General features: G+C 33.8%; 1 protein-coding gene and 1 long non-coding RNA gene across 8 annotated transcripts in view; both read left to right on the top strand.

Annotated features, from left to right (window-relative positions):
* LOC124451890 overlaps window positions 1–5,454 on the top strand; it is a 61,003-nt gene extending 55,549 nt beyond the window's left edge. For 5 of the 7 annotated variants that reach the window (XM_047002489.1, XM_047002483.1, XM_047002482.1 and 2 more), the window contains one exon: window positions 3,108–5,454. In XM_047002489.1, coding sequence (XP_046858445.1) covers window positions 3,340–5,052 — 1,713 coding nt within the window. In that variant the 5' untranslated portion in view covers window positions 3,108–3,339 and the 3' untranslated portion in view covers window positions 5,053–5,454. Of the gene's footprint in view, window positions 1–731; window positions 802–3,107 lie in introns of all 7 variants that reach the window. The other 2 variants (XM_047002487.1, XM_047002485.1) reach the window with 1 other exon arrangement.
* A 1,961-nt stretch (window positions 5,455–7,415) lies between these two features.
* Window positions 7,416–9,645, top strand: LOC124451906. Its single transcript, XR_006950739.1, has 5 exons — window positions 7,416–7,580; window positions 8,245–8,603; window positions 8,685–8,796; window positions 9,048–9,197; window positions 9,541–9,645. It is a non-coding gene; the product is annotated as an uncharacterized LOC124451906 (long non-coding RNA).
* Window positions 9,646–15,019: the final 5,374 nt, after the last annotated feature.

Below are 15,019 nucleotides of genomic sequence, written 5' to 3'. Positions count from 1 at the left end.
AGAACTGCAGATGGTGGTGGACATAAGGAAGGCTTCCCTGTTTAGCTTCCCTAACATATTGAATGGAGAATTTTAGTGGACAAAAATTGCGGTTGCGTGAGAAAATTGTAGAGATAACAGTTCTTGGTGTTCGACATTCAACACCCACGTTTAATGCATTTCATTCTTTGTTGCAAAAATAACATTCCGCTTTTTTCGCCATGAGAGCTAAGAATTTCATATGTGAATATTGATGATTTTGAATAACATTTTCACACGTAAACATCAACCTCACAAAAAGCTTCCCATTTGTGAATATACTTGGTGTTGAATTACATTATTACATGCTCCGTTATATCCATGCAGAAAAACCACAGAATCATTTTATTGATTTGTCATTTTCAATGTTATTGTTAGCAAAGCTTGATTTTTTAAATGAATTTTAGTAATTAGAGCAATTTTGTCGGGTGAATGCTCCTTTAGAAATTTCGTTGCTATTTTTACTAAAATATAAGACATTTTAAATGAACGACGAGTTTTTTTTATCGTAAACATGTATCGGCATGCTAATGCCATCTTCAGTACATAGAATGAAGGTGATTGTGCTATTTACATGATATATATATGTGTATGTGACTATCGTTTAGTGTATTAAATTACAGAATTAGTGTTAGATATTATATTACAGGTTAAATATTGTATTAATGTGGTATATTTGTTTGTTGAGGTCTGGTTTGAGCTTTTTAATGTAGAGCGCTTCCTTCAGTTTGAGGGAAAAAGGAGAGTTGGCGGTACCTAAGATGCGAAAACATGAATGTGTCAAAATAGTCACATACACATATATATATATATCATGTAAATAGCATAATCACCTTCATTCTATGTACTAAAGATGGCATAAGCATGCCGAAACATGTTTACGATAAAAAAACTCGTCGTTCATTTAAAATGTCTGATATCCATCGTGCTTTTAAGAAATTATGGACATTTTACTAAAATACCATTTCGATCTCTACATGAAGCTTAATATTTTTATGGTTTGTATACTGTGTAGCCACGCAAATGCGCGACGCCCACGCACGTCATGTGACATTCAATTTATAAAACATCAAATAATTCAAAGCATCGAAGCGCATGGAACGAGGCTGCTGTTTGATATGATTAACACTTACATATATAAGATCTCAGTATGGGAAATCTTGGTGAGAAAGTTGCCCCATCCGGCAGTTTTGTATAACGTAGGTGTTATACGCCTGCGGTTGATTTGAGTAGATTTACATACCAAACACCAGGAAGTTTTGGCAAAGTTTAAAAAAATGCTTCTCTTTTCTAAGAAAGGCTGCACAAGGGCCTTTCGAACTAAAGACAAAACTTCCTGTAGCAGTTTTACTTCCCGGGCAGTATGCACAATAATCCTTTTTTAAAATTTTGACACTTTCCTTTAAGATACAAAAGTCTTGTCAAAATGGTTGCTTACAGTAAAATAAAAAAGAAAACGGATAAAAACATATCACATGTTGCTAGAATCATCGCAGCCATTGCGAAGAGTTTGGTGCAGAGGGGTGTAAAAATGAAATTTTCTCGAAAAATGTGTTTGTTCTGCTCAAAGTTACTATGGTAACATTGTAAAAGGTACACTAGGCTTTGACGGACATAATGATTAGAGAGTGTTGCATAGAAAAGAGCTGCATCGTTTTTCCCAATAATTATAGAGGTAGTACATTTTGATAAGACGGATCTGAGTTGAAAATTAAGGGATGCTATGGTTTAACAAGATCTTTTTAAAATGCAAAATATTACTGATCTTTATATTAGTATATTAGAATGATGAATCTAGTCTTAAACAGCCATCTTTCATTGTTTATTTATTATCCTCTCAGAAGAATGAATTTAGTTTACATTTCTTGTCAGGACCGTAGCTGGAATATTAACTGTGAGGTGTTTATTCCTATATTCATCTGTGCTCGGCTGGCTCTCTTAAAGACCGACTTGCATTTCGAAAGAAATCGGTCGGCCATTATTGAACAAATGAATAAACACCCATCCCCCCTCCCCAATTAGCGTTCGTGATACGGCACTCTGCTTTTTAACTGCAATCATTCTAACTTATTTACAAGTCTAGACTTTTTACATTTATATTAGACTTTACATCAATAATAGGAGGTACTTTTTAAATACGTATTATTGTCAATGTTCGTAAAATTTGGTAAATCAGATATTCGATCTCACGACTACCAACAACTGATGTTTCGACAAAATTTCATTTTGTGAAAAACATAATTTTTTAGGAGGTACCACCCTCACCCCACGCCCTCACAACACCTGTTCACGACGGCTTTGAGAATCGTTGATTTTGATCTTTTACAAAAGCAATTTAAAAATTGTAAATTTTGTTAAGTAGCTAAACTGTGTATAACATACATGTTTGCCCTCTGTGTTTTGATTTTACATCAAAATTTTATGAATGATTTATTTTTTTGTGGTTATTGTTGCCTTTATGAATAAAGTTTTTACTAAAATGTTAAATATGATGTAGCTTTGAAAAACAGTTTACATTTTAGAAGTAAGTTATTTTACGGTGGTTATTCTTGTGATGATGTATGAACTTTTCATTAATAAATTTAAAATATCATGAAGCTTTTACAAACAATTTACCTTTGCCCTGAAGTTGCACAGCGTACATTATTTTTTCCAGTGTTTTTTCTTTAATAATTTAAATAGAAAAATATAATGCATTATCTGAAATTTAAGTTAAATTGAAACAACTTTTTCAATGATTCTTGACGAAATTTTAATATAATTTTAACGTCATGATTCTGCTTGTTAAGTGTCTCATTACTGTCTCATTTGTTAAGTGTTCCATTAAAATTTCATTATACATTTCCTCAAATTTTAAGAACATTGTTTTGCAAACAAAAAACAAATACCTACATATGTTATTAAAATATAACATTAGTATTTTATTATTTATTTGAATGCAAAATAGAAAATATAGGCTATTTAGAAAAAGTAGTTTTCTATTTCAGTATAGATAAATAGGTAAGTATTAAAACAAAAAAAGAAAATTTTATACATCTCTTTAAATTTCTCGTTCGTGTCATTGATTATGTATTCTATGGATTTTTTAGACAAGCATTTTTAAAGCTTCTTAGCTAAGAATATCGACTTTTGTGTAGCGTCAATTGTGTTTCACATGCTGTTCACGTGTACTGCATACTTGAAACATTGTTTATATGGATAACAACATAACATAAAACCAACCAACTGCGAAATCATATGACGTGTAAGAAACTCATCTGATATGTAGACAAACCTATCTACAGGATTTTGTAGATCAGATCACATTAACTTTTAACAAATATGTCTTCGTTTATCTCTGCCATATTAAAATTAACTGTTGGTGTGATATGTAACAAAATACGAGATAAAACAGCAGAAAATCTTAAAGACGGTGATGTTACGGATGCGAAGCTTCGAGAATTTGTTGTGGGAAAATTGAATGATATTAAAACGAAACTCGAAGCACTGTCACGAAAGAATCTTCTCAGCAGTTATGATTTCTTAGACCAAGGAATTCGCCTTTTACTTGATTGCATCGAGAACTCTCAACAACTAAAAGAAGGAGAACAGGAAAAATTGAGAAATTTAACTCAAGGAAATCAAGTTGATTCATCGTTGATTTCAAGCAACCAAAGCAGTGAAAGATCTAAAGACTTTGATCAAGAACACAAACTTGATGAAGCTTTTAAGACATTAAGTATTGAAAGTCCTGGTCAATTGAAAACTGCTGTCGAGAAATTTAAAAAGGCTGGCGAACGAGCAACTGACGCATTCAATAACGAAAGTTTGTCAATTGAAGATAGAATCTTTGCATCGAAAATTCGAGTGGTTTCAACAATTTTGGAATGCATGGAATGTCCAGAAACGGCCATTACATTGTGTTTGTCATTTTTGGAGAAACTTCATTCATTACCTGCTATTTGTGAGATATTTGATGTTTACATCAATGGTGGGGTGAAGTCGTTGTTGAATAAAAAAGATCGTGTAGAGAATGTACGATCAGTGATGTTTATTAACCGCTTATTGTATCAGTTTATTATGAAGTTTGGGAAAACCTATCATATGGCTTTATATTGGCCGACCATTCAACTAAAAGACAAACAATTTAATCCAATATTGAATTGGCGTGAAATCTCGGAGAGAAATTCTTGGGACAGTGAGGTCCAAGGTGCAAATCAATTGGAATTCAAAAGGGGTTTCGATATACGAAATCTTCATTGCAACAGTAGCAATGACTTAATTTATTGTGAACCAGAGAGAAATTTAATCAAGATTATGAGAAAAGGTGCTGATGATGAAATCGCCTATGAATTTCCTGAAGGTGACGTCATAAAGGCTAGTTTTATGGATAAAAATGATGATATGTACATCATTGTCCAACGAGAAACGTCCTCTGACTTTCATATAGTGGTGTTCGCTTCTCATTTTCTTGTTAAAAGTGAAATATCCTTGGATCTTACTTACAAAGACTCTGGGAACTTTCCTTTATTCGTGTCAGAAGAAAACATCGTGGATCTTGAAGTCAATATCTTTTCGAGACTTTGTTTATTCGTGTCAGCAGAAAACATCGTGGTTTTTGATGCATATGGTTGCTGTGTGTTTGTTTATGACTTACAAGGAAAATTGATAAAGCAGTTTACAGTTGAGCAAATAGAATATCCTAGGCAACGGATAGTCGTTACCAATGAGAACGAAATCGTTTTATGTGGCCGTGCCTCTCTGTACATTTATTCAATGGATGGTTATTTCAAGTCGAAAGTGAATTTGTATTTAAGTATGGTAGATTTTTTCTATTACTTTGGTCTGAAGAAATTTGTCATAATTGAAGGGCGGGAACGTTATAATTACCGTTTTCACAGTTGTGATCTTTCAGGAAAACTTGAAACATTGACTGATCTTAAAGACATTGATATTGAAGGGTTCTTATCCTCAAATCCAGTTCCTGTTGTCTATTGTTACTCAGCTCGTAAATACTCAGCTCGTATATTATCACGTTACCTTATGTGGTGTTAAAACCACTTGAAACTACTAAACCATTTTCAATGTATGTAATCAATCGTTATTTACTGTAATCTCCCTCCTCCCGTTTTTGTAGAGCAGTGTTTGTAAAAACACTCTATTTATATTACATTTTTTATTTTATAACAATTGTCGTACTTTACGTAAGATTTCATATTGAAATGTTATTTTCTCGTAATATTTACTAATAAATCTTCAATATCTTTATGTAAAAAGAAAAAACTCAAAAAAGTAGCTACAATAAAAGATGAGCGATTATAGACTACATCGTGGAAAATTAAGTTATCGCTAAGTTAAGCAATGATTTTTATCTTTAATTGAATTATACATTGTAATTTACAAAATGCTGTACGCACTTAGTTAAATGTATGATAAAAAGATTTATGCTGCATTTTTTACAATGAATATTTAATACGTCAATGACAGGGCAACTAACTACTGAAGGTCCGTTCACACCATCCGATTTGTCAGATCCAACTTTTTCGGATCCTAAAAAACGGCTCGTCTTAACATATATAAAAAGTGAGCTTCTGATAGTCGGATCCGTCTATCTAAAAAGTCGGATGGAAAAAGAACTAGCTCTATTTTCATCCGACAAGATCAAAGGAAGCCGACAAGTGAAATTACATTGATTTGAAAAAGACTTGGAGACAAGAACAAAAATACGAAAAATATATCGATAAATGTACTGGATAGCACAAATGGCTGCTCACAAGACTTTAAATATCTAAACGAATATAAATATCAACAAAATTATCGGACCGTCTGAACAAACAATAAATAGACGGATCCGACAAATTGGAACATGTGAACGGGCCATAAGGTCTCGAACTGGTTGGGATCCCATGTCCTTAAGAAAGGGGGGGAGGCTGTCTACAAATGTTGAAGAAAAACATACGCACGGTATATTTTTCATAAAAAAGGAAGTTTAAACTCTGGATGACAAAATTAGGAAGACCTTTAAATATTTTACCAATTAAACAAGTCATTCCTGGTAATTTCTACTTCATCTTTTTGAGAGGGAAGTCTTTTAGCTAATTGGTCCAAGTCCCCTTGTCACGGTCTGAGCAGCTCAGGTTTTGAGTGTCTTCTTACATAAATCCCCATGGCTTTGCACATCCACGACCAATATGGCTGCCATGTATTTGTTATCTCCACACAACGTTCACAAATGATTTCAATACAAGTGAAATCAATATATATGTGTGTGACAGTAAAGGTAAACTTATCAAGTCTTTTTTACCGAAGGTTAAAGGTAAACCAGTTGATAATGAAGTGAAAAGTTTTGTCCATTATCATCCTGTGAAAATATAGCAAATTTGACAAATTCATCTGCCCGATTTTACCAACTCATCATTTTAAGTTGGATAAAACTTTTATTAAATTGATGAAATTTCATCCACAGGTTAAAGGTATCAACGCATACACTCAAGTCATTTACACTCCCTTTGACAACACTATCAAAGGTTTTTATTTTAAAGAGGACAAATCACAGCTTGTTTTTGAAACTTTTTCCATTGAAACCAAAAAAATTAAAATATAATGGTCTGTAATGCTTATGAATACAGGATATTGTTTAGAATTATTTGATGGTTTGTTTCGTCTTGTTCATCATGCAAATGTAAAGGTGGCTTTGCTTTCAAGTGAAAGTATAATTTACATAATCAAAGGGAGCAGTGAGCATGATGCCATGGAAGTGAACTTGGAATGGAAAGGTATTTATAAATTAAAGACAGACATAGTCTCAAGTGTGAAGAAAGGTTTGAGTGATGAATATTTAAGAGAAGAAACCAAAACATTTTTTGCTAATGGGATCCCGTTGAGTCACCAGAATTTTTCAGGTTCATGAGACAATTGCTTACATTTTCCAGCAAAGTGCGAAGATCATATCTTCGTTTAGATCATAATTCTTGGATGAAGTTGAGTATGATATCAAGAATTATTCAAACAGAGGTCAATATTACCTACCGAAGCAAAGCTCGGGCGGATATAATTGACCAAGGTCTGAATAATGAATACAGAGGCTTTCATAAAGTTTTCCGTGCTTTGGCAATAGTTTTTTTGGATCCATTTCGTCTTTTCCCGTAAGTACTCGATGACAACTTTCCTGACTGACAATGTAACACTCCCCGTGTATTTTTACGTATTTATTTTTAATAGTTCAAGCGAAAACAGTTTGTAAACTCCTGCAAATCTTTAGCGCGATTTTGCCAATTTTGTTTACAATTTTCTCATGAACCATTACGTCATCTACAGATAGTATTCAATATTTTTCACGTGACAAAACATCGATAATTTTCTATTGCCTTTAATCCAATCACAATTAAGATTGCACGGTCAGTATTTACTTGATGTGTAAATCAAAAAACAAAACGCATTATTTCTCGAAGGCTCCGCATTAAGTTTTTGGTTACATAGGAACAAAGATAATAAATTTCAAATTTTCGACAGCTTTTCATTATAATCAACGTCTTTCGTGGGAGATCAAAATAAGCTGGCAACAATAGCAAAATGCTGTAAAGGTGACCACAGCATTTTTCTTCGAGTGTTTTCTAACTTCTTTCTTTCTATTAATAGTTGAGTTTTGTCGTTCAATAGCTCGAGAAATGTTTTTTAGTTTTCAGCTCTATAGCTGTTTTATTTGTTATGATATTAAACTGAGCGGGAAAACATTTTTCACTTGTCTCCGTGTGTGTGTGATGGTGAGGGACATTGCATTTGTTTTAAGTCACGAGACTAAAAATCATTCAATCACATTTAACATACATAGCACCAACACAACCGTGTTTAAGAATTGTTTTTGAAAGATGAAGAATTATTAGGCTAGTTAATGTTTATCGTTCGTTTCCATAAAGAGTGTTTTACCCATTTGAAAGGTCTATGTTAAATTTAGATTTGTCAATAAAGAATACAGATCACACTCTTCATTACAAGTCATGAGTGGTTTTTAAGTATCCTCTCCGTGCTGGTGTTAACTACCGTTATATTGGCAAAAGCACTTGCCATTTCTTAAAAAAAACATCTAAAAAAACTCACACATTTACGTCAATACAAGAGCAACAACGACAAATCATGTTAGGACTCCAAAAATCTTCTTTCTATTCAAAATTTTAAGGAAGATATTTTTGTATCACGGACAAATAATCAGCTTCACTTTCTTATATTTATTTATTTTGCCCTGTTTAGTTTCGTGTGGATAAACGGACCTGTTGGAATAGCTGTTCCAAACCAAGAGATACCTTATGAACATTTATTTATCACAGTTGATAAACGGGAAAAAATGTCGGAAGACCAAATAAAGGAAGAGATTGATTCTGAATTTAAATGGGAAGCTTCAAGATTCATCGAATTACGAAGTTCAGCATCGAAACCATTAAAGTTAACAACATATTATGGTCATCTTCGTTTATCAAATACGCCTCAAAATATTAGTGTTAACATTTGTTGTAGCTGTGAGCTGACAATGTTCTGTCGTAAAGATGAAAACTATTTCGCCTTGACCTGTGCACATGACATCTGTAAAGGACAATGGATTCCCCTAGAATGTAATATGGCATATCATAAAGATCTTCCTGAGTTTATACGTACAGGTCAATGCAACTAACTTTCATTTAATTACACTTTAGGTTTTGTGTTGCTATTGGCCGAGGACAAACGTCTCAGCTTGGGTAAAGAAACTGGAATTGCCGCACAAAAATGGTTGGAAAAAACATAAAGTCAGAATATTCACATTTGCAGGTTAATATGATGTCTTGTGATTATGGTATGAATTTTTCATTTAGGTTACATTTGTTTTTGGATTTCCAGTTATTTCCATTTTGATTCTAAATAATCATTGCTATATGTCCTAATGGTGTAGCAATTTTTTATTTTCAGAATTTTTCATAAACTTGCTGCCAGCTGTTTCACATTTTCTCCACTGAAGCCTCAAAAGTGCTATAAACGATTTAATGCTCTTTTTTCTAAATTTAAACCTTTCTTTTACGTAGACAACTTTAAAAGTGCCCAAAAGTTTGCTAGAAGAGCCATTGCCACTTCAAACATTGAATCCGATGATGAGTCAATCAACGACAAGCCACGAAAACGTCCTCATCTCAACAGGAGTATGGAAGAATTTCCAGATTACAGTGACATAGAAAGTAGGTTATATAGTATTCTAGATATTTCTCTCCGATCACAACAACTTACGTACACAGTAACACAGAAAACTGTTTTATTTCTACTGTTATAACTACCTACGTGCGTAAATGGCTGTAGTCAATGAAGGGTCTTGTGTGCGAAACACAATAAATTCTTTGAATTTGGCTATGTCTTCTTCCTTAAGATGGGAAAAGATAGGATTAAGACTGAATGTATTGCCGTAGCTACTTAAATATTACATCTTTGGCAAGCATTAAATTAACCATATTTTAGTATTTTTAGTATAGCTTGAGTACTCAATAAACATGGTTATTGCGATGATCGGGTATTTTTTCGCATCAGACGATGATGACAGTGATGAACCCGTAATTCAACACAGAGTCCCTCAGTTACCTCCTGCTCCACGTTACGCATCTTTTAGTATGAACAATAAGTATTTATTGGAATCTTCTGAAAGTATTATGATAACAGCTGTCATTGAAATCTTATCAACAAATTCTAGAAGTAAGTACTGTAGTTACAATGCAATAGTCCATTGCTTTAGGAGTGCAGTTTTTCACATATTGCTACGTTGCATTTAAATCTAATGAGTGATTTTGCTTTTTAGATTTGCCGGTGTACAGCGAGCTGATCTCCTTTGCAGAAAAAGGTATAAGCGCAATTATAATCCTTGTACAAGTGGACAATTTTTTGACAGAAACATGCATGTATAAAATTTCTCTTTTCATCCTAATATAATGTTGATCTAGATTTATATGACGGTGAACTAGCAACAGAAATCCTAAACACAAAGGATCATGCACTAATTTCCCCATCTACTAGTAGGACACCGACATAGCGTAGTGGTACATTACCGACCTCGAGTAACATGACTTGACTCGCGAGTCAATTGCGAGTCACTCGAGAGTGACGAGTTGCGATTGAGCGAGTGACTCGCGATGCAGTTGCGAGTCACTCTCGAGTGCGAAAAGTTGACGAGTGAATAAAATAACTCGCTGTTTGCGAGTGAATAAAATAACTCGCTGTTTGCGAGTGAATAAAATAACTCGCTGTTTGCGAGTGAATCGAAATAACTCGCAAAAATATCTTTCTCCAGTATTTGAAATTGACAAACATAATCTTAAGTGTAGTGACAGGTAAAATTCGTTTAACATTTTGAATGCAACGGTTTTATATCTTTCTATGAAACATGGGAGCAAAACGACTATTCATTTGAAGGAATATCTCGGGACCTAATGACAAAGGCCATAAACCTTTAATAGCAAGAACGATATGAAACCACATGTATAGTAAGGCCTTTATATCAATAGCGACTATATCCAAAACTCCAGGTCAACAAAGTTCTTTCAGAATCGAAGTCAAAAGATTATACGTACACTCATCGCATAACTACATTTCTTAAATATTTGGCTTTAAAGAATATTCGTTTTTAGAATGCATTCTTTCCTAAGATTATATATGTCCATAATCTAAGACTGTTAGAAGAAAATGTTTGAGCGCTATTTCAATTTACTCATTGATTGCGTGCCATTTACTTTACATTTCTCTATGGTCTCTACCGCTTTACGACGCCACTACACTTAAGATTATGTTTGTCAATTTCAAATACTGGAGAAAGAAATTTTTGCGAGTTATTTCGATTCACTCGCAAACAGCGAGTTATTTTATTCACTCGCAAACTTCTCACACTCGAGAGTGACTGGCAACTGCATCGCGAGTCACTCGCCATTCGATACTCGCGAGTCAAGTCATGTTACTCGTGGTCGGTACTGTAAGTTTTCTGTCATCAGAACTGACTAATCAGCAACTTTCATATAATATGTCGACTAAAATGTTGAAATAATTTTGATTGATTCTTTTTAACTAACTTTTACATTCGTATTGTACATTTACTGTTTTTCTACGCCCATGGTTGCATTATAGGGCTTATGTATGTTCTACAGGTGCTGTTGGCGTTGGTCCTTTAAAATGTTGTTGTAATTAGTTGAAAAAATGTTAGTTATAGTTAAAATTGCAGTTGTGTTCACCACGATTTATTCAAAATACATTCGCTCAAATCTAATTCTCTGCGTTTGCTATCAAATTACTAAATGAAACTTTCTCGAGGTTTTTTATTTTAGTCACCTTTCTGTTTCTGACTTTTGAAACTTGTAGTGCCTTAATTTAAATGACGTTCGTGCGTGCAATAAAGATATATGTTAAACCCAGTACATGTCTTCTCTGTAGATAAAGGGCAATGTTTCTTCACAAGGAATTCCTATAACTGGCACAACAAGAGAAAGACATTCTCAACGAAACAGTGATGTCTTAGGCAAGCTTTTCTTACAATTCATTATTGCATGTCTTGTTGTTACGTTTTCATTTACGTTCATTTCGTGTTGTTTGAAATGTTTTTATTTTCTTCACAACTAACTGCAACACCTGATTGCTTTGCAGATGCGCATGACCTTTCATCGCACGAAACGCCTTCGACAAGTTTTATGAACATAACACCTGCAGGAAGACGTTCTCAACCAAACATTAATGGTACCTTTTCTACAGCATATAGTTTTTGAATAGCGTTGTTATTATGTATGCGTATTTAATTAGCAATTTGATGCGAGTTTTTGTTTGAATTTTCTTGTTAGCATGTTGTAAGGTTTTATATTTTTAAGATATTACGTAGGTTATACATAAGTTATTCTATTATTTTCTTACCTATCTTGTAGACTTCACAAGATCAGTTAAACTGGAAACATTAATTGATAAGCAAGAAGAAGCGTTGTCAATATTGCGTGCTCTGTTAAGCGCTACGAAAGGTGTAGACGAGCACGAAATTTTGGAAGATGTTGTACCTAATCTCTTAGATTCGGTTGAAGAACTTGAGGACCTATCCTCTAGTCTTTATGAAGAAAAGTCTAGAGAAAGTTGGTAAGTTTTGGAAAGTTAACCACCCATACGTATTTAGTAATATTTATTGGCACTGCTTGATTTTTATGCATGACTCTTTCAAGTGTTACGTAAAAATATGTGACAAAGGAAGGCATAGCCCTTCCCCTTTATCTGTTTGGAAACGTGAAAACGATAGTTTCATATGCAATTACGTAACATAAGATTGAATTTTTTTCTACCATTTGTGTTTGAAGCTTGAAAACATGCACGTTTGTCAAAGTCTAGAACGTAATTTTAATGACGAATTTCGTGACGTTAGGGGGTCAGATTATCTGATTAAACTATATGAATCTAGCATCGTGTTTTTTGTGAGAGCATTGTCGTGTTCTGATTGATTTAAATACGTTACGATACTTCAAACGGCTCTTAGAAGTGTGTCGTTTTATTTGTGCTGAAACTAGTCTTTCTAAAAGCTCTCACCATTCACTTTGGATGGTTTTGTTTTGCAATTCGAGATCAAAATGGTTATTTATATTTGTCTAAATTGAACTTTTCCATATAATTTATCTTTTACTCACTTTACTAGCTGCAGTTTTTGGTAGCGCTGTGCGCAAACACCTGTGCAAACAGTGTTAGAAGAATTATGACAAAGCTGGGAACAAATAATCTATGGTCCCAATATAGTTGAAAAGGCAGAAAGGCAAAACGAGCATTTCAGCACCTTGCCGTGAAGAAAACGAGAATTTCAGTCTTATCAGTCTTCTTTCAAAGTGTCTTTCTTGTGGAGAGACAGTAATTGCATGTGAAGAAAACACTGTACGTAGTTTGCTATCATTTAATCTTTTTTTGTATAAATGGTCATCACACAACATGGAGATTTCAAACACTCATAAGAAATGTCCCACCTGGAAATTTGCTTTTCGCTGCATCCACTTTATTTAGTGGAAACACTTATGAAAGGATTAGCCAATTTGTATCTTTCATGAATCTCAGAATTTATTGGAAAAACCAGTTTCTACAGCTTTCAAAAGCAGTATCTTTTTCCTGTTGTTGACGAGGCTTGTAAAGAGGAGAAATCAGCTGTTATTGCTGAAGCTAAGAAGTCTGGTAGTCTTAATGTGAATGGTGATGGTCGATGTGATAGCCCAGGGCATAATGCCAATTATGGTACTTACACAATGATGGCTGACTCTGGTAAAATATTAACTTTAAATGTTGTGCAAAGTACTGAAGTCAGTTCTTCTAATAATATGTAGAAAAAAGCATTTGAAAGATGTCTGTCTGAAGTTGAAAAGCTAGTTCTTGTTAAACAAATAACAACAGATAGGCATGTTTCGATTGCCAGTGCTACGATGTGTGGCATTTGTCTAAACCAGGGGTCTCCAAACTTTACAGCCATGGCCCGCGGGCCGTAGTTTGGAGACCCCTGGTCTAAACTGGTAACAAAAAAACTAACAAAGGATAACATTAAGGGAGATGATGACTTGATGCATTGGATTAAGTCCATTTCTAATCATCTTTGGTGGTGCTCTGCAAGTTGTAACAAGAATGCAGACAAATTGGTGGAAATATTTCCAACAAGCATTTCTGGAGGGGGAACACATATTTCCATCAATGCTTTACCATTCCCTATTACTGAAATACTGCCCAAAATGAGAGCATTTTTCATTTCCTGGAATGGTAGCCGGCATTCAGTTAGCAGCATTAGATCACAGCAATAATATTAACCGTGATAAAGCAGTCGTTAAGTAAAGGACAAACAAAGGGCAAGACCGTTACAAAATGATTTTTGCTAAAACAAAGAAGCAATAAAAGAAAAAAAAGAGTACCAGTATGTTGATAAAATACTTGCTGAAGTTGTGAATGCTTGCAAAACTGAGGAGATTGAACTTGTACATCATGGCGAGAATCTTCAAAAGAACATTTCTAAATCATGTTCACCCAGGAAACAAGTACTTGTAAAGGAACATCAGTATAGATTTGCAAAAAATGTCAGTGGTGAAGTTAGCTATGGCAATGGGTTTTGCCATGCCCATATAATATGAAGTTGAATCAGTGAAGACAAATTTTGTACTATTTAAAAAATTCATTCTTAAATATTAACATAGCAAAACTTTTTGCTATAGCTACTTTCACCACTGCATTACACAAGCTATTCATGTAATTAATTACAGTTACATTATAACCAGTGTAATAACCAAGCCACATTTATATTTTAAAACATAATTATTTGTTTCTTTGTAAATCTGTTGTTTTTGTAATAAATTAATTTGTTATCTGGAACCAGATAACAAATACGGCTAACCTGACGTTTACTCCTCATTTGACTCTGAAGATGACTACCGCTAAGGTTGTCGAAACATCAGTCAACAACAACAAAAACAGTCCTTCTCAAGACTATACCAACCTGGAGGACAATCTATATTTACAAACATGTAACGATACTCCTGGGTTCAAACCATTTACTTTATACCTAAATTATAATACTTCATTCATCAGCATAGTGGAAACCTTCAATTTGAAATTTCTCGGCAGGGCCAGGTGGAGGAAATGCACAAAGGGCCTTCGATGGTCTTATTCCTTTCTTCCTCCTCTACATTTTTGTCACAAATATTGGAAATACTACCGTGAAATTGGCACCACATTGGGCACGACAATCAACACAACATTCATGACAACATTCAACACCACATTCAACTAAAATTTATCATTCAAAATGATAAATCGAAAAATCGTCTTTAAAACACGTTTTCCATCAAATACAACAGTAAAAAACAATTCTTAACTGTTTATTACTATTTTACTGTCCTTAACCATCACAAAAAATGTATAAAAGTCAAGAAATTGAAGAAAACACTAAGATTTATATTACAGTGTACTTTCCATTTCTCTTATTATTTAAAACTACAGAATTTTTAAACTTGGCCAGAATATAGATAATTATATTGCC

Source organism: Xenia sp. Carnegie-2017, unplaced genomic scaffold (genome assembly GCF_021976095.1).
Source record: "Xenia sp. Carnegie-2017 unplaced genomic scaffold, XeniaSp_v1 HiC_scaffold_24, whole genome shotgun sequence".
Taxonomy (NCBI): domain Eukaryota; kingdom Metazoa; phylum Cnidaria; class Anthozoa; order Malacalcyonacea; family Xeniidae; genus Xenia; species Xenia sp. Carnegie-2017.
This window is presented reverse-complemented; position numbering and strand designations above follow the sequence as displayed.